Genomic DNA, 19,121 nt, shown 5'->3' with positions numbered 1-19,121 from the left:
GTGATCTACCTATGACATCATTTATTAGGATCAAATGTTTACTAGTATACAAAAAGTTGTAGTTAGTATCAAATGCACAATTTTATTTGTTTTTTTATGTTGCCATATTTTCAAGCGGTAGAGTGTTGAACTTGATCCTTTAGACTTCCGTCCAACAATCCTTTAACCACTTGGTGCTGGATTTGACCCTTTATCGACCTCGATCCGTTCAACAATTTTCTTGTGAGATGATAATATGAGATAATAATGGATTGCTGGAGAGGTTGAATATTGGGTGGGGAGTATATTATTATCTTAATGGCATCAATATGGAGTAGTTGCTTGAATTAGAGTATAATGAATGGCAACAACTTCTAACATCGTACCTTGCCTCCTAGGTGGACTGGAAACATTAACTAAGAGTTAATTCCATTTTGTTTTTTAGATTTATAGGTGACAATTTATTTTTAGTTATTTTTTTTTTTTTTTACAAAATATCATTATTTGGTCTAGTATTATTAATTGTGGCATAATTATTTTTGATCGTTCATCAACAAATTTAACCCGATACTAAATTCTTAATCGTTACTAAATTCTCACCAATTGCACATAGCGTCTCTTAAAAGTTGAAACCGACACTATAAATTCTTATCATAATGGCTTCTAAACCCTTGGTTTAGTGCGGTTAAGTTTTTTGCATTAATTTTTATTTTTTTTTTTTGTGACGAAAGAAATTCGTAGTGAGATATGTACACACATTTCTCATTGTAATTTTAGCTGACAAAGGACCAAGCAAATCAGGTAAAGCGTTTAGATTATCCAAAATTGTTGAGTCCAAATCAAGAACGATGTTAATAAACTACTCTCACGGTAAATCAAACTTGGAATAAGCTTGTATATATGGGCTAATAGCAAGATAGATATATATAATCATTTGTCTTAATTTAATGTACTCATCATTCAATGTTGATAAGAAGCACTATGATACATGTAACACAATTTCCACCATCAATCAATACAAGTACACCAACGTACAACACCACTATATATAAAATCACAAATCAGAAGATAAAATCCAAAGGAAATATATATAATATTAGAACCCGCAAAAGCGAGCATTCAATCATTTTCTTGATTAATCATCATATCAGATCAGCGTCTTCGAAGAGCACAAGCAGAGAGAAGCACCATAACAATCAAGATCACCACCGTGACGAAGCCCACCACCACCGCGCTGCTCGCCCTCTCGCAGAAATCCCCGAACTGCTGACAGATTGCAAGCCAGTTGGCATCTGTATTCCCGACGTGAGCCAAGTAAACAATCGCCGCCGACGACCCCGCCGCCGCCGTTGCCAACGTAATCGCCACCTATACCCCATCAAAAAATGTTTTAGTTAGTTATCTCTATTGCATGCATGAAATATATATATAATAAAACATTATAAAAACAACCCAACCAAGTTAGTAAGACTATTGACATGGTAATCACAATGTTATAAATTTAACTTTCAATGGAAGAGCAATTTGACAGCTATGAGCCACCTAATCTAGTTGACCGTTAGAATCACAAGATGGAATTTATTTATGCACAGTTTTCAGTAGTGACTATGGATTTCCTGATCATTAATAAATTAAGGTGGAGAAACATCTTACGGTGTCCGCTATGATTAGAAACATCCTTGGACCGACTGCATATGACCGTGCAATGCACACTATAGAGAAGGGTAATGAAAGAACCAGGTATCCAGACACTATCCCCATGCTAATCACAAAGAACCTGCAACAAAACACAAAAAAAAAATTCTTAATTAAGTAAATTACTGATCAGTTCAAATCAAGAATGTCAAGAGTCAACTTGGAACCTTGTAGTTACCAAGTCAGCAGTCTGACCAACTTGTTTAATGTTGTCTAGATTTTTTATTTATGACTTACGAGAAAGTTGGAAGATCATCATAGCTAGCTTCGAACTGGAAGAACTGAGTGAAAAACGGAAGAGTTTCCTCGGCGGTTGCCATGGTGACAGTGGCAGCGATGGCGGTGGCAACACTAACTATTCTAAGGATGAGGTCGAAGATGGCAAGGCCCTTTTTGTATCCTCCACCGGCCACCGGCGCCGCCTTATTGTCGGATGCAACGTTAAGAGCTCCCAAGAGTGGAGCTTTCCCTTTCCTCTCTTTGCTCGACTCTGCAACATCAATCTTGGTTGATTCACTCTTCTCCATTATCGAAACCTTAATCAATATAATCCGATGATGTTTCTGTTTTTCTAGTTGATTAAATGCTCAAATGCTTGATTGATGATTGGATGCATGGAAGGGGGTTATATAAGTTTGTTTTGATGATTTTCCCTTCATTTTTTAAAGAATATATGTTGAATTTATTGGGATGGTGGAGCAAGAACAGATTCATACTTAATCAATTATTGATTAATATATAATTTGTGATATGTCATATGATGGAGCAGATATAATTGGTTGGTCAGGTGCATGGGTACAATTTTCAATTATTTATAATAATTTTTGCAGTGGACCAAAGCTTTTGTTGAACAGTTAGATTAATTAATTAATTATTTTATAGTATAGTATGTCAACTGCACAATGATCTTCTTCCCCTAATCCATTATAATTCAATCTAGGGGTAGAAGAAAACAAGATGAATCTGCTCTCGAGGCATGACAGATATTCATGACGGTAACATAGTGAGAATCTTGGTGTAGAAATTAGAGAATGTGGCATACACATGTCAAGTCACGTTTACTTAGAGTTTATGAACATAATTGAGACATGTTGAAGAAATTTCGTATATGCTAATTGAACCAATATAATGATTTGTAATATTCAAAAAAAGGTTATGAGTTTGATTTTTTGTTAATACCTTCTTAATTGGTCGAATCAAAGTCTTTTCTAATGTGATTTATTTATTCTATCTGTGCGATTTTACAGGATATTACACAAGAACAAAATTTACTTAATATGCACTTTCGAGTAATGACTGCGAATTTTTATCATCACTCAAAAGAATAAGAATAAGAAGAATACAAGTAAATTACAGCGAATAAACTAGAAAAAAAAAATGGTCAAATAAGTCATCGAACTTTATCTAAAAAGTCAATTAGTCCCTAAACGTTTGCAATTACCTCCATTAACAATTTATTTTGATGCAATGAAGCGCAGAAAACGATTAATGACCAACTATCACAAGTTATTAGAGTTCCGGCAACCTTTTGACGAAATTTCAGGCAACAAAGTACGGTGAATGGTTGCCGATCACAGAGAAGGAGACCAATGTATCCTTCTCCAGCAGATGGCGACTAGTGGTTGCCTTCTCCAGTAGAAGGCGACAACTGTAATCGCCTTCTCAATATGAGAAGGTGACCATTTGGGTCGCATGCATTCTCGTCGAAGAAGACGACCATCTGGGTCGCCTTCTTGTCCAAGAAGGCGATTACAGTGGTCGTCTTCTGCTGGAGAAGGCTACATTAGTCTCTTTCTTCGTGATTGGCGGTCTTTCGTCGGTTGCCGATTATTTTGTTGTCTGAAATTTCGCTGGTGGGTTGTTGGTAGAGCCGTCAAAACGGGCTTAGCTCGCCGGCCCGGCCCTACTTAGGTAGGGGGTGGGTTTAAAAAATACAGGACCGTTTAGGAGCGGACTTTTTGGCCCGTCCCGCCAAGTCCGCGGGTTGCCCGCCATTATTTTATTTTATTTTATATAAAATATGCACTTTAAAATTATTGTTATGTGTAATATTTTTGGACTTTGAAGTTGTGACTAGTGTGATTGATGAACTATGAACTTTGAACTTTTATGTAATATTTAATGTTTGATTATTATGTTTTATGTGAGTTATGACTTATGTATCAATTTATTTTAATTAGTTTGATGTTTGATTCACAATTTTTTTTTTAAAGAGGGGGTTTGGGCGGGGCCCGCCTAGCCCGTGGGCCACTGGCGAGGCAGTCCGGGCCTACCAAACCTAGGACCGTTTAGGAGCGGGCTTTTTTAGCCCGCCTCGTTTAGGCCCGCCGGGCTTTGACCCGGCTCGCCCCGTCAGCCCGTATTGACAGCACTAGTTGTTGGAATCTTAATGACCTTGTAACAGGTCATCATAAGTCATTAACAAAATTTTGAAATTCATTGCATTAAAATAAATTGTTAATAGTTGTAATTGCATCTTCAAAAAATTTAAAAAGCTAATTAGCTTTTCAGTTGAAGTTTAAAGGTCTATTTCATTATTTGACCCATTTCTTGAGAAAAAAAAAAAACAATGCTTTCACGAAAAATTTGGAGGGAAAGCGTAAATAAGAGTTAATTGAAGGATGCAATCGCTAACCGTAAAAACACAGATCCGAGTATCCGACCATTCCGGGGAGGAATATAAATTACAACAAAATACAAGGAGATTTAAGCAAACAAAATAATTCCAAGATTGAAACCGACAAATATTCATCTCCTCGTTGTCGTTGAGCTCTGGATGCTTCATCAGACGTCGGATCGGAAATCAGCGATCACAAATTTCATTCCAACTTTGCCCCTCCGTCCTTCCAAAGAGAATGGCGATGACCGTAGGAGGTACGCCCCCCCCCCCCACCCCCCACCCCATACACACACACAGAGATACAGAACTCTATATATTCGCGTTATTTTTATAATTTGTAGAATTCGAGCTTCTATTATCAACTGCCATGTTTGATTTCTCAAATTTTTACTGAAAATAAAGATGAAGAACTCGGGTTTGGTTTTAGGGCTTTAGCAATTAAACATCTAAGAATTTCTGCTCAATCATCGTTATTCAAGATGTTGCACTGTGGTAATCAAATTGGGAGTTTTAGTAGAGATTATTTAATCTGATTATTAGGGTAGAGTTATTGTAAGAACAGATGGATTGTGCAAAACTTTTTTCATGTTTAAGCTGATAGTCTATAACTAAGAATTGTTCATACATAGTCTTAGCATAGAAAACTTTCATGATTTTGGTCTTCAAGGCTAAAAGTTTGCATCTTTGATGCTATAAAATGTTTGGTGGTGCTCTCAAGGTTTTCACAAGCTCTTAGAGATAGTCTATAACTAGGGAGTGAATGGATTGTTCATATGAAACCTTAACAATTAACATAGAAAAATTTCATGGTTTAGTCTTCAGGGTTAAAAGTTTGTATCTTTAATGCTATAAAATATTTGGTGGTGCTCAAGGTTCTTGCTAATGCCTATTTTCGGGGGTTATCAAAGTGTGGTTTGTGATAAACGATCTTGGAGGAAGTAAGCACGTTTTTGCTTGTCATTGATTAGTTGCGTGAATCGTGATGGATGGGCATGATCTTGTGATTCTTGTCATTGATTAGTTGGCCGACTCGGGTGACTAGGCCGACTAATATCCGCCTAAGGGTAAAATCCCCTTGGCCTAGGGGCACCTAGCCGCCTAGGCCGATTTTTACAACATTGATTCTAACATATTGAGCTTATAAATACAAAAGCCAAAATACTCTTTACGCCGCCAGTATGGCATTGTGGTCGAGGAGAATCTCTAGATTCTCTTCTACGGCAACCCTGACAAAGTCACCCCTGAAGTTAACTCTAATGGATTACCAGATTACTAATGGGAGGCTGCCTTAGGTGAGGTAATATGGCTCATTAACTAGATCGGTCTGTTTAGAACATCAAAAGAGCATTGAGTCGATTATTCATTTTTTAATTTGAATGTTTAGTTTGAATATCAGTTTATATAGTCAGCTAATCTCTTTTCAAATTTAGCTATCGTTGCTTTTCAGCTTTTGTTTTTTTCTGGGGTACTATATTAACTTGTTTTCATCTGGTGTTCGTTCATATCCTGTGGTCTTGATCCACCAACTCGACTTTGCTTGTTGGTTAAAGTGTAAGTGAGAATATTCGAGTTTTTCCTTTGGTAATTTCCAATACGGTTGAGATGAATATTCAAATGTGATTCCTTGTTAACAGGCTTATGGGGCTTGCCTTCATGTTTTCCACGAGCATCCTGCTACAGATCCTGGTAGGTTCAACGATTTTTCCCTCTCGTATATCCATGGAATCTGTGGATGTCAAAATTATACCTTCTAGATCACACGATATCCACTGACTTTTTAGTTTTATGGCTTGTTATCTTAGTGATTATACATTATATTTGTTGACAAAGAATATGTTGTCTTTTCCTTGTGTTTATGATGTTGCTCCCGGTTTTTATAATGTCCGTGTGTCTTGTAGGCTTGTGCATTATACAACAATTGGTGGCCGATGTTATCAGGTTTGGACAAAAAAATGTACTTTGGATTACACCGATTACTTTTTCTCGTTACTTACCAGAAAGAATTAATTACTTTGACAGCTCTTATGTATGTCGTGGTCCCCATGCCTTGTATGTTCTTTGGCGGTGGTTCCACTCAATTCTTAATCAGTCGAGATGGTGGCGGGTAAGTTCTTTTCAAATCTGCATTATCCTTTACGACTTGCCTTACCGAACTGTTCTATTCATCTCAATTAAAAGCCTAAGCTAGTAGTTGGATTGCACATTAATGGTTATATGCTCAACACTATTCAATCATATATTTGGCGTTTGCATTTCATTTCTTTTAGTTCTCGTGCTTAACATACATTGTCCTGATTAACTTATTTTGCCTCGTTTTCTCTCGTTGTTTATGTTTAAGTTCCACCATTTCTACACGATTAACTTGTTCTGCCTTATCTGACTCGCTCTCCCTCGTGCAGCTGGATTGACGCTGCGAAATTCCTAACCGGGGCATCTGCAGTCGGGAGCATTGCCATCCCCATCATTCTGAGACACGCAGATCTGATCGGGACAGGGGCCATGTTCATCGAGTTCACCTCGTTCTTCATATTCGTCTGCACCGTCTTGTGCTTTCACCACGCCAGCCTAGACGACGAATGGTGAAAAACCGTTGCCCTCGGTGTAAGCATTTTCTGTGTAAACATTAGGGTTAAGTGGTTAACCGGAACTGTGAATTTGGGATCTTCGGAGAAGAAAATGAGAAATTTCAGTTTGTGTATAAAATTCTAAGCAATTAAGCATGTTGTGTCTGTGTTCCTCGTCCGACACTCAGATTCTGATACCTCATACCTGTGCTGAATGTTCCACTCAGGTCACTTGTACATCATTATATTATTCTTCTTACCGAATTGTTTGTTGTTTGTTACGCACGTTTCGGCGTAGAATCCAAGTTTCTTCCTAGTCCTCTTCCCATGAAAATGACAATAATTAGAAGATATTTTAGCCACTAAAATTAGGGATTGTCAATCGATACCGCGTCGATTTGTACTAAGTAGAATTTAAATTGCACGTCTAGTTGTTTTGAATATTGTGGGGACCAAGTACAATCTAAAAAAACATTTGTTTTTAATATTGTGGGGATCAGCAATTCAGCATATTGTGGGTTTCTTGTGGGCATTAGACATTAGTTTTTTTTACTTAAGAAGTCACTAAGTCACTGTGATTATCTTGTTAGACTGGGGTGTAGGAGTGGTCTTTGGGACGAGAAAGTTCACTTTTTGTAAGCAAGAATAACTTAAAAATTAAAATATTGAGCTTAATATATAAATAATAAAAGATCTCGTTTTATAACCCTAACCATCAAAAGACCATATGGAGGTAAACCAAGAAAGTCAATAGGCCGAAGTCGAATATATAATCTTGTGATTACCAAGTTAACAATCTAACCAACTTGATTGGGGTTGCCTTCATCCCCACCCTTTTATTATTAATTCAATAAAGTTGTATAATTTGACTAATTTCTTAACATCAGAGTTAATATCTAATATAGTCATCGAGTATAGTGGTTGTACTGAATTTAGTCCTAAATGAATTTTTGTGCTCAATTTAGTCATCGACTTTGATGATTTTACACAATTTAGTTATCTGTTAAACATTCTATTAGTTGATTGTTAGAAATATGGTCCTAATTGTAATTTCTCATCCGGCCTTCATCTCATTTGGGATAATTCCTTCTTCTTCCCCTTATTAAGATCTACGCAATGCAAATCTTCGTACCCAAATCAACTTCAACCCTAAATAAATAAATACATAGTAAATAAATATTTAGGTACATAGATTTACATTTCTATGTGGACATATCTTAATAAGGGGAAGAATAAGGAATCATCTCAAATGAGGTGAATGATGAGAAATTACCATTAGGACCATATTTCTAACAGCCATCGAACAGAACTTTTAACAAATGACTAAATTGTGTAAAATGATCAAAATCGAGAACTAAATTGAACACAAAAATTCATTTAGGACTAAATTGAGTAAAACCACTATAGTCGATGACTATATTGGATTTTAACTCTTAACATCAACTTGTGACTTTTAGATACAAGAATCATACTACATTCACTTAATCATAAAGGATGTTTATTGTTGGGTTCAACATTTTAGACGAATAAAGGTTGTTTATTTATTTGTTTAGTTGACATAAATATTCCAAAGGAAAAAAGAAAGTGGGTTAAATAAATTGTCATTTAGTGAACAAAGTTTAAAAACAAAGCTTATATAATTATATTATATAGTCAATTTATAAAGTCTTCCATCTTATCCCCATGACTTTGCAAATTGCAATGGAGTTATGAAATTATAAATAATTATTACAAGATAAACACATCTTTTTCACGTCCTTGGATAAATGAATACGCATCACTATTATAAACTTAAATTTTTTAATTAATAAAAAAAATCACCTTTCAGTCTAAATTAATGTGAAGCGAATCTTTTAATTTGAACCCATAGAATGCCTGACCTGTTTACTTTCATCACATCATTGAATCACTAAAGACTCCTACTATTAGCATTTTTCACATATTATCTTTTTATTAGATATGTAAATTCATTATTAACTCATGGTGGGATGTAAAAAAAATATATATATATATATATATATATATATATATATATATATATATATATATATATGGTGGTGTAAGCCCATAATTCATAAAAGTGAATAGTTTGCATTTTATTCAGGAGTCGTGACTAACAAAGGATTGTAATTGTATGGTGAGAAATTTTTTTTTTAATTAATATGAAACACATCTTTCAGTCTTGATTAATGTGAAACGCATCTTTCAATTTGTACACATTATGCTTTACTTGTTTACTTACTTAAATTCCTTATTAACTTAGGTATGGTATAATGGTAAGCCAATTCACCCCAATAACCCATCCATAAACATATATAGTAGGGTTTTAAAAAATAATAATAAATAAAATAAATAATGTGAAACGCATCTTACTTTCAGTCTTGATTAATATGAAACGCATCTTTCAATTTGAACACGCAGCGTGTAGCTAGAATGCGTGACCCGTTTACTTTCATATATCACATCACCAAATCACTATCGCGGAATAACAAATCGATGGATACGGTAAGAATATGGAAACTAGCAAGGCAGGTTGTATGAGTTTGAACTTTATTATTCTTCTTCTTCTTCCTCATTCTGATCATCAATGCATGGTAATGGTATCCTAGTCACTGACTATGTCCGCACATACAACTAATGCAATCAACGCCACGAACTCGTCAAACAAGATAGCAACGTTGTTAGATTACGATGTTATGGTCAAGTGGTCAACTCCCGGTAACAGACAACGATCCCACCAATCTTCTTTAAATGTACATTGCAGCCGACAGAGCATTTGGAATGGTGTAAATTATGGTAATTCAACTGAACATGAACTATACAGAGGCTAGACTTTTGCTTACTGCGCAGAAAGAGTCCTTCATTTTGATAGGTTGCTCCCACACTGCTACTGGTAAGACTCGATCCCTGTTCATTGTTTTCAACTTTCACCTCTATGACCAGTTGAGCTACCCATACAGGCTTAAATTTTATTTCATTGTTTGACCAGTACGTAGAGTTGACCAACCAACAACTGTCCAAAAATCATACAACAATTTCCACCTATTTTCTTCAACTTCATGTTTGTACTATTAAAACTGCAATTCATCTCTTATGTATAGTTTGTGAATTATTTTACGGGGTCAGAGTTTTTTTTAATGGACACCTCAGATAGATTACGATGTTATGGTCAACTGGTCAAGTTGTCAACTGCCGGTAACAGACAACGATTTCGACCGATTTTCAACATCGCACTGAACCGCCCAATCTCATGTCGGGAAGATAAGTAATTTCAAATTTTGCTAGTTAAAGACAGCTTTTGGTGTCATTTTATGTATGCTGTTTTGCGCTAATTAAGTCTGCCTTTCTTGTCATGTTGTAAAGTTATTACAATTAATTAAGTAGTTGATGATGTATTGATGTGTGGTTATGAAAAAAACGTATATAGATATAGGTGGACAGGACATAATGAATAATATATATGATATTCGATGGGACAAAAATTGTCACCAAAAGTGCTATCAAATATCAATCTAGTAACGTGTTATCTCATCCGAAATATAATTCAACGGTAATTTTTGAGTAATTTGTGTTCACTAAATAAATCATGTCTTGTAATTTTAGTCTATATACAATTCAACTTTTTTTAAAGCTTTTATGTATATATAGTGATGCAAATCTCATTCTTTCTTTACTCAATCAAGCTTTTTCACCTTTATTTTTCAACTCAAATGAGTCTACTTTGATAATCAATTTCTCATTCATCGATTATCCATTTTGAACTAACGTACAATATATCGATCTCTTCATCTTACCACGAAAAACCCGAATCCAATTTGAGCCGACCCAGATTGGGAGTTAACCCCCCTATATTTGTATCACAAATAACCACTTACAATATCATTTTATGCTATTTTTCCAACACAAATGATTGTAACTAGTGTTTATAACAAGAAAAAGTACATACATATATGTCAGCTAAATATGCATTAAGATACAGTAGTATGCATTATCTGTGTTGGATTATTAAAATAAAATAAAATAAAAAAACCTAAATGACTAATATGCATATGCGGAGTAATTTTATTTTATATATAACAAAAGTACAATGAAACCTGCAATATAAATAATCAATAAATATACAAAAATAAAGACTGTAATTTATTTTTAAAATTTCTGTCAAGTCTATTCTATCTAAACTTATTTTCATAAATATGTTTGGCTCTTTCTTAACCATATTTCCCTGTCAAAATTTGACTTATCAATGGTTGTTTTTTCAGCTAAAGCAAAATATAAAAATATGAAGTATATTCACCATTTCTAGTTAGAAAAATACTATTTAAAATTCAAAAAGCAAAAAAAAAAAAAAAAAAAAACTAATTCAATTGCCAAAATAAAATATTGTATGTCCAGAATCAATGTAAAAGAAATGAGAAAAAAAGAGTGGTGTAGAGATTTTTTTTTTTAAGACAAGATAATGATTTAAGATTTAATAAGAATAATTGATAGGGGTAATATTGTAAATCTATTAATATCATGATTTTTGGGCGGCCATTTTTGGGCTCATCTCGATTTTTAATGTTGAGGGATTAGCCACTAAGATCGAACGAGGAAAAAAATAGTCATTTCTATGAATTGAAAATATAACCTTAATAAAATATAATAACATATGATTATTAAAGATTTGTTTTGTGAAATTCAAAAGGCAAAAATAGAATGTCATCATCTATCTAAGATACTGTTTATTATTCCTAAATATTAACAAAATCCGAATCCAATATGAATAGAGAGAGAATAAATTTGTTAATAGCAATATATATATAGCACTGAATTAATTCTATTTTTTTGAAAGGAAATTCTATTTTAATTATTCATTAATTAATTATTTTTTATGCTACAAACTCTATTACATTGTAATATGTGTTGCCCTCATTGAGGCTCGATCTCATAACCTCCCACATGAAAGAGGTCACTACATGCCATCTGAACACAAGATGCTTGGCTAATTAATTAATTAATTAATAGCAAGCAAATTATACAATTGACGAAGTTGATCAAAAATATGTTAACAAGAATCAAACTCGTGACCTTTATCCACTCAGTCACCCGAACATTTATTTATTTATTTAACCCAATTATTAGGCAATATCAACTCAAGATCCACTATAGAGAGTGAAAGAAAAACCCAATCACAATTAGAATTAGGTTAATATGTTTGGAGTTCTGTCAAAAAAATACTAAGGATATTCTCGCAATTGAATTTAGGTTAGAATAATAATTTTATTTTTCCTCCTAAATTTATCTTTCAGGAGATGAATATTAAGAAGGAAAATTTAAAAATGATTGATAGAAAGCATTACTCTTTAGGTTAATATGTCCACAACCAAAACTAATTTGTTGTAAGACATTTTAGAGTTTATAGCCGATTATTTTAAGCTAGAAATAAGTAATAAGATCTGGTAAATTATCGAGAGTTTAAAATAATAATTTATTTTAAAACGCTACTTTGAATAGAATTTCAAAATAAGCTAGTAGCTACTAGCTTTTAAGTTTTCAATTTTTAAGCTAGTTTATAAGCTAAATATGCAAAACAAAGTCCATATAAAATATTATTGGGATTTTTGCTACACAAGTGCTTATACCATCAACAATTATATCAATAGTACAATGACTATGTTTAGCAAACATAGCTGAAAAGGCAGCTGAAAGCTTAAAAGGAACTGAAAGCTGAAAAGCTATAAGCTAGGCGTTGAAAACTGAAGAGTTGTTAAGCTAGTTGTTATGCTGGAAAGTATTTGGTAAACTTAGCTTTTTGATAAGCTGATAAATGTAAAAAGACAAATAAGGACATCTTCATAAAATTTAAAATAGTTTGTTTACATATTAAACTTTAACATTTTGTCTGATCTTCAAAAAAAAAAACATTTTGAAATAAAATTATTAGCATAATCATGATCTAGCATCCCATAATGAAGTAGCAATATTGTTGCGAATCTCCTTCATCTCATAATAATAATAATAATAATAATAATAATAATAATAATAATAATAATAATAATAATAATAATAATAATAATAATAATAATAATATAATAATAATAATAATAATAATAATAATAATAATAATTGTGGTGAAAGTTGCGGATAATAATGGATAAAAAAAATATTTTAATTGGGAAGGGTAAATGATGTCATTTCTTTAAAATAAGAAAGACAAAGGCTCTGTTTGGCAGAGCTTATTTAGGAACTTATAGCTTATTTTAAGCTACTAATAAGCTATAAGCTCTGGTTGGTAATGTTCCCAAAATAAGTTCCTAGATTAAAATAAGAGCTTATTATGGAACGCTACTTTAGGTAGCGTTTCAAAATAAGTTCCTAGCTTCCTAACTTTTTTTTTTCCATCTTTATCCTTATTATTTTAAAGAAATGACATTATTTACCCTTCCCAATTAAAACCTTTTTTCTCTTCTCCTTTAATTTATCTGCAACTTTCACCATAATAATAATAATAATAATAATAATAATAATAATAATAATAATAATTATTATTATTATTATTATTATTATTACTACTACTACTACTACTACTACTATTATTATTATTATTATTATTATTATTATTATTATTATTATTATTATTATTATTATTATTACATTTATCTTTGTGTGTGTTTAATAGCGGTGAGCATCGATCGGTTACGTTTAATAACCGACCAATAACCGAGGACACTTTTTAAATCTCCATAACCGACCCAAATCGACCGAACATACACTTTTAACCGATCGGTTATTCGGGAGCATCCACAAGTAATATATATATATATATATATATATATATATATATATATATATATATATATATATATATATATATGAATAATAGTATCTGTTATTCGGTGACCGCGGTTATTACACCTTCATAACCGATAAATAATCGAATTTTTTTTTTGTTGCCTTATAACCGATAACTGACCGATAACCGAAATTATCTGTCGGTTCGGTCATCGGTTATCGGTTTTGTCAGTTTTTAGGTAATTATGCTCACTCCTAGTGTTTAATAGTACTTTTAGTGTACTTTCTAAATATATAAAATTTGTATACTAATACTAAACTTAATATTATGAAAAATTAAATTAAAAATAACTCCACTTAAGCCCCGAACCAAACACATAAAATGAGACAAATGGAGTAACTCGTAAACTTTTGGTACGAGAATCATGTTTTACCTTCTCAGTCTCTCAGCCACCTCTCTTTCCCGGCAAATTAAAATTTCCATAAGCCCTTTGTTTGTTGATACTATAATCAAGAATTTCAAAGAGTGCACTACTGAAATTCGTCCAAAGTTGGGGACTAAATGAACTCAAAATCTGATTAGAAACCTTAACGAACACCCAATAAAATATATAGCAGTAACATATTGAAATTCCGAAAATTATTGTAATATAAATACGATCATATGATCGAGTTTATTAAGTTAAAGATCTAAATTACAGTGTAATAATAATATAACATAGATATCTAGGGCACAAACATTCTTAAACAGTTCGAAAACTCATGTAGTGACGTCAGATTGTAATGGAAGACACAAAATTTAAAGATTTTGCCAAATATTCGTGTCTGATCTTCATAATATTATACGTACTAGTTGTAGAGGATTTTGAATGGATCCCATTCGAACAGAATCTGGTCGGAAAAATCCCAGACGGGGTCGTCTTCTACACTATCTCCGCCATGGGGTGGCGACGGCGATGAGGTTTCTTGCGAGCTACTTTTCTTGTCAGCCTTCTGTAGTGATGTCGACGCGGAGGCGTCATTGGCGGCTGCAGCCATTGGCGGCGGCGGCGGTTGCAGAAGAGCGGGCTCTCCGCCTTCCGCGGCGGGTGGCGCCGGTGCCATACATGCCGGCCGTCTGTCAAACGCCCTGGCGCACTTGGGTTTCTTGTAAACACGACACAAGATGAATTCCTGCGGCTGCAGCGCAGCAACAAAGAACATTCGATTAGTTTAAGGAAACTGTCTAAAAAAAAGAAAGAAAGTGCCATGAAATTCATAGAAAGTTTACTACTTACTGAATTATTAGAGGCTTCTCTTTCACTGAAACGATATTCTTTCATCTTCCACTCAGTCTTTCTTCCATTAGGCGCTCGCCCCGTGTAGAATACCATCGTCCTTTTCCCGCCGATGACGCGATTATTCCCGGAGTACACCAGCCCCGGCGACCCGGTGGCTTTCCAGTACCCTCCGGCCGTCAGCCGCGTCGGCCGCCCTCCCCGCGCTTCCCTCTCCTGCATTGGGATGAAGAAAAACCATTGCTCCGGGTCGCTGCGATTATACTTTCCTGCAAATTCTGCACTCCAAAAAACCCCAAAAATAAAAATAAAAAATCCCAGAATTAAACTTTTCAAATATTAATGCAACATGAACCTCATGAATCACTAATCTGTTTTATCACCAAAAAAAAAAAAAAAAAAAAAAAAAAAAAAAAACCCATAAAATGCATGGATTTACATGCCAAGAAAAGATGATTATATATATTTTTTGAGTAACGAGAAAACTAGCAACCACTACATGAGAGTGTGTATTGCATAAATCCTGTTTCTAACTCTAGTCAGTAAAAGAGGTGAACTAGCTTAGATTGTTTATAACTGATATGTTCAAATTAAAAAAACCAATCAACGACTCCTAGTTGGGAGTCACCTGTAATCTTATGGTTACAAAGTTATCACACCAAGGTTGTCGTGGAAAGATGATTATATTATTTCTACATACATATATGTAAGCACTATAAACGTAAGAAGAGATGGAAATTAAAGATGACTAACGTGGGAGACTCCATGGATCGTGATCGTAAATATTGAGGACGGGGATAACGACATCAATGTGTTCCTCAAACCTTCCTTCAAGCTTGTTTTTCAGATAAAACGACACCAGTTCTTCTTCTGTCGGGAAGAACCGAAACCCTGGCGGTGGAAAATCATCCTCCTCCATATCGATCTTAGGCTGTATAATCACCAGATTCCAGCAAGCTTCTTCAACAAATTTCTTGGTTTTTCTTTTCTTTACTGTGTTAAGTTAGAAGAAGCTAAGAAGAAGAAGAATTGAGTTGGATTGAAGCAAGGGTTTTCAGAGGTTCAAAATGGGATATCCCTAAAGACGATGACTGGTCTTGTCCACTTATATATAGAGAAAAAATGAAGTTTGTCTGGTTGTACGGAAAGGGCCGGGTTAGGAAAGGAGGGTGAAAGTTAATTAAACCGAGTAAAAGGACCAAAGCTTGGTCATCCAAGTTGCTTTGAAATTTCCACGCAATGGTAGCTAAGGATCCTTGAAGGAATAATAAATTAAAGAACATACAAAAGATTAATTGGCTGGTCTAATGAAGTGGACTATGACGACGATCATACTATTTTGGGAGACTAGTCTCCTCACTTAGCTAGGTCTTAGTTTATAGATTTGCAGTATATATTAGGAAATAGATAGCGGATAGCGGGTTGTATTAATTAGTTTTGAGTAGTAGATGGTATTAATGGTTTGTGAGTGGGTATTATGTGAAATTACTGTTATCAGATTAATTAATTAAGAGTTTATCATTACGTCAAAAGTTATAGTGAGTAGTGAATTTGTAATTTTATTTCCTTATATTTGCACTAGCAGTTAACACTACGTTTTGATGACATGATATTGAACTCGACCCTTCAAGTCACTCCAAACAAGTTAATTTGATGAATTCTAAATATAAGCAACGACAATTTTTTTTTTCTTCAAAATGTAAAACCATTAACTAAACCAACTATCATAACTATTTCAATATATCCGTGCTCGATCTCCTCTTGCACGAGTAGGGGTTCCAAAGAAATAGGGGTCATGTTCAATAGTTCAATTTACACTCACTTTTATATATTTACAAATATAAAATAAAGGACATATATATAATATTTACAAAACAAAAGACTTTTATCAATACAAAATAAAGAACAAAATATGACTTGAGTAAAAAAAAGTAAGCATTCTAACTTATGCAAAATAACAAACATACAAGTCAATTTAAGTCATGGATATTTGTTCTTTTTGTATTTGGACAAAAAAAATTAAAAAAATAGAAGGGTACAAATATGTTAAGCTTTGAGTGAATTTACTCATCATTTTGAAATGTTCGAACTCACAAAGGTATGAATTTTCCACCGACAAGCACTTGTTAGGACTATATAGTCCTAGTTTTCTATTGAGTTTCAATATATATCTTATGTAATGTGTTGTATATTACTGTGTATTGAGTTATCTTAGAATACAAACATTAATCACACTCACTACAAATAATTAATTAATCATTACCACTACTGTATAACAAACATATTTCTTCAAAAAAAAAAAAAAAAGTATGTGAACATACAACTATACAAGTCAATTCAAGTCATGCATATTTGTTCTTTTTTGTATCTGGACAAGAAATATAATGACTAGAACGGTACAAACGTGTTAAATTAATAACTCTAAAATGTTCAAACTTCATTGTTGCAATTTACAAAAGATTGATTTTATTAATTTTTTTTGGATGACAAAAAAAACTCGCAATCACTATAAAAAATGTTCATTCAATAAACCTTATTCATGTGTAATAGCCCCCAGATTTGAATTTTTCATTGATATATAGGTATATTTTTATTATATTTATTATTTTATATTTAACAAATAAATTTTATATATTTTTATTGTATTTATTCCATTATAGTTAAGAAATAAAAGTTATATATTTTTAATGTAAAAAATATTTCACATGTTATATTGAATATAAAAGTGAAATTTAAATATTACTCTATAAAGAAATATATTGTTATTGGAATTTAAAATATATAGTAAACATAAGAAATAAAAATAAATTCTAAGGTGTCAAATAGTATCGATGCCTTATGCATCAACTATATATACAACCATATATATTTCTAATTTTTTTATTGGAGGGTACCTGATACAACCTCAAAAACACCAATGATATATATTTCTGATGTTATATAAGGTAACATGATAATATGAATTGACAATACTTGATGCAATCTCAAAAACATCAACTATGTAGGTTTTGGGTTGTACCAGATCAGATACAATGAAATTAAGAATTGACAAGTATAATACTATACATACTTTCAATTTTTACCCCAAACTTACGTAGCGTCTCCTGATTTTTCCAAAAAAAAAAAAAAAAAATGATTGCTCCACAATTTTCAATGCTTTCTCTATCTCCATCTCTTCTATCAATAAAATCACGACACGTGATTGAAATTTGTATACATCAATGAGAGTCTATGTATCATTTTATCAAATGATAATACCCTATACAACCCCAAAGCGCAGCATACGTGGTTCGTTATACCTAGACCAGACAATCCCAAAGCATACATAATTGTATCAGGACCCACCGGTGAAAAGAATATCGATGTTGATGTACAATATACACATATATAGGTGTATACATAATCATCAATATAAAATAAGAATAAAAAGGATGAGTTGATTCAAGCAAAGGTGATCACAAGTAATGTGAATAATTGAAGTTGTTCACACATAGGCATCATGACGTTTCTCATGGGACAGCACATGGTGTTATCACTGTTATTTATTCAAGTCTTCTAAGTCTTCAACGCTTCAAGTCATCGTCTTCAACAACAAACAAACACACAATTTAATCCGATCATAGATTTTCTGGAGACTCCAAAAAAAACTACAAGTCCACTGTACTCTAACTATCCTATGTGTCTCTCCTCTCTTGCCTACCTTAACTTCTCCGTCATTCATGTCTAATTCCATCTTGAATTGGTATTTAATTTGATTGTTTGTATTCATTTATGGATTTGGTTCCATATGAAAGACTTGTTTTCTGGGTATGTACCATTCTTGGTGTTTTATTGAGCTAGTCATTCGGTCAATCAATGTTCGGCCATCAAGAGGCAGCTAGCTACCGCAATTCAGAAGTTATTCTAGAGTAGTTAGGTTTTTACTCCGACAAAATAATTATATATATAATAATACTCTTAGACATCATTTTTTTTTATATCTATGATATAGACTTTCACATTATTTCGCCCCATCAAAAGCGCAATTCAAGATTATAATTAAAGACTTGTTAGAGTAACGTATGAAATTTTGACCAAAAATTATAAATTATCTTCCAGTGCGAAGTTGTCTATCACCAACAAAATTCTCTTTATATATAATATAGTAATTTGTATAATTTTAGATACTTTTTTATTTCCTCATATAGAAGTCTATGATTGATTGATTGTAAGTTG

The 19,121-nt window shown here is 33.1% G+C and overlaps 3 protein-coding genes across 4 annotated transcripts; 1 reads left to right on the top strand and 2 right to left on the bottom strand.

The window, feature by feature from the left end:
• Positions 1-943: 943 nt before the first annotated feature.
• LOC109181773 (casparian strip membrane protein 1-like) lies at positions 944-2,282 on the bottom strand. The gene is made up of 3 exons (XM_019331683.1): positions 1,912-2,282; positions 1,633-1,756; positions 944-1,347 (listed from the first exon to the last, which is right to left on the bottom strand). The coding sequence occupies exons 1-3, from the start codon at positions 2,199-2,201 to the stop codon at positions 1,132-1,134; spliced, it is 630 nt and encodes a 209-aa protein (XP_019187228.1). The 5' UTR covers positions 2,202-2,282; the 3' UTR covers positions 944-1,131.
• A 2,130-nt stretch (positions 2,283-4,412) lies between these two features.
• LOC109181774 (vacuolar protein sorting-associated protein 55 homolog) lies at positions 4,413-7,122 on the top strand. 2 transcript variants are annotated; one of them, XM_019331684.1, is made up of 5 exons: positions 4,413-4,548; positions 5,929-5,980; positions 6,193-6,232; positions 6,314-6,398; positions 6,694-7,122. In XM_019331684.1, exons 1-5 carry the CDS (start codon positions 4,451-4,453, stop codon positions 6,875-6,877), a joined length of 459 nt encoding a protein of 152 aa, XP_019187229.1. In that variant the 5' UTR covers positions 4,413-4,450; the 3' UTR covers positions 6,878-7,122. The 2 variants fall into 2 exon arrangements, with proteins under 2 accessions (XP_019187229.1, XP_019187230.1); XM_019331685.1 differs by lacking the exon at positions 4,413-4,548 and adding an exon at positions 5,347-5,845.
• A 7,125-nt stretch (positions 7,123-14,247) lies between these two features.
• Positions 14,248-15,988, bottom strand: LOC109181772 (NAC domain-containing protein 90-like). Its single transcript, XM_019331682.1, has 3 exons — positions 15,660-15,988; positions 14,907-15,184; positions 14,248-14,808 (listed from the first exon to the last, which is right to left on the bottom strand). The coding sequence occupies exons 1-3, from the start codon at positions 15,823-15,825 to the stop codon at positions 14,479-14,481; spliced, it is 774 nt and encodes a 257-aa protein (XP_019187227.1). The 5' UTR covers positions 15,826-15,988; the 3' UTR covers positions 14,248-14,478.
• Between the last annotated feature and the right edge of the window lie 3,133 nt (positions 15,989-19,121).

The sequence above is a fragment of the Ipomoea nil genome, unplaced genomic scaffold, assembly GCF_001879475.1.
Source record: "Ipomoea nil cultivar Tokyo-kokei standard unplaced genomic scaffold, Asagao_1.1 scaffold1043, whole genome shotgun sequence".
In the NCBI taxonomy this organism is placed as follows: Eukaryota; Viridiplantae; Streptophyta; class Magnoliopsida; order Solanales; family Convolvulaceae; genus Ipomoea; species Ipomoea nil.
Note: the sequence above shows the minus strand (reverse complement) of the source record. Positions and strands in the feature narration are given on the sequence as shown.

Excerpts from the sequence above, each read along its gene's own strand:
- LOC109181772 (XM_019331682.1), bottom strand. The coding sequence starts at position 15,825 with ATGGAGGAGGATGATTTTCCACCGCCAGGGTTTCGGTTCTTCCCGACA. Across the intron at positions 15,185-15,659 it reads CGATCCATGGAGTCTCCCAC|AATTTGCAGGAAAGTATAAT; the intron begins GTTAGTCATCTT and ends TTTGGAGTGCAG. Across the intron at positions 14,809-14,906 it reads GAGAAGCCTCTAATAATTCA|CCGCAGGAATTCATCTTGTG; the intron begins GTAAGTAGTAAA and ends GCTGCGCTGCAG.
- LOC109181773 (XM_019331683.1), bottom strand. The coding sequence starts at position 2,201 with ATGGAGAAGAGTGAATCAACCAAGATTGATGTTGCAGAGTCGAGCAAA. Across the intron at positions 1,757-1,911 it reads GATGATCTTCCAACTTTCTC|GTTCTTTGTGATTAGCATGG; the intron begins GTAAGTCATAAA and ends GTTTTGTTGCAG. Across the intron at positions 1,348-1,632 it reads TTCTAATCATAGCGGACACC|GTGGCGATTACGTTGGCAAC; the intron begins GTAAGATGTTTC and ends GATGGGGTATAG.
- LOC109181774 (XM_019331684.1), top strand. The coding sequence starts at position 4,451 with ATGCTTCATCAGACGTCGGATCGGAAATCAGCGATCACAAATTTCATT. Across the intron at positions 5,981-6,192 it reads GCATCCTGCTACAGATCCTG|GCTTGTGCATTATACAACAA; the intron begins GTAGGTTCAACG and ends TGTGTCTTGTAG. Across the intron at positions 6,399-6,693 it reads ATCAGTCGAGATGGTGGCGG|CTGGATTGACGCTGCGAAAT; the intron begins GTAAGTTCTTTT and ends TCCCTCGTGCAG.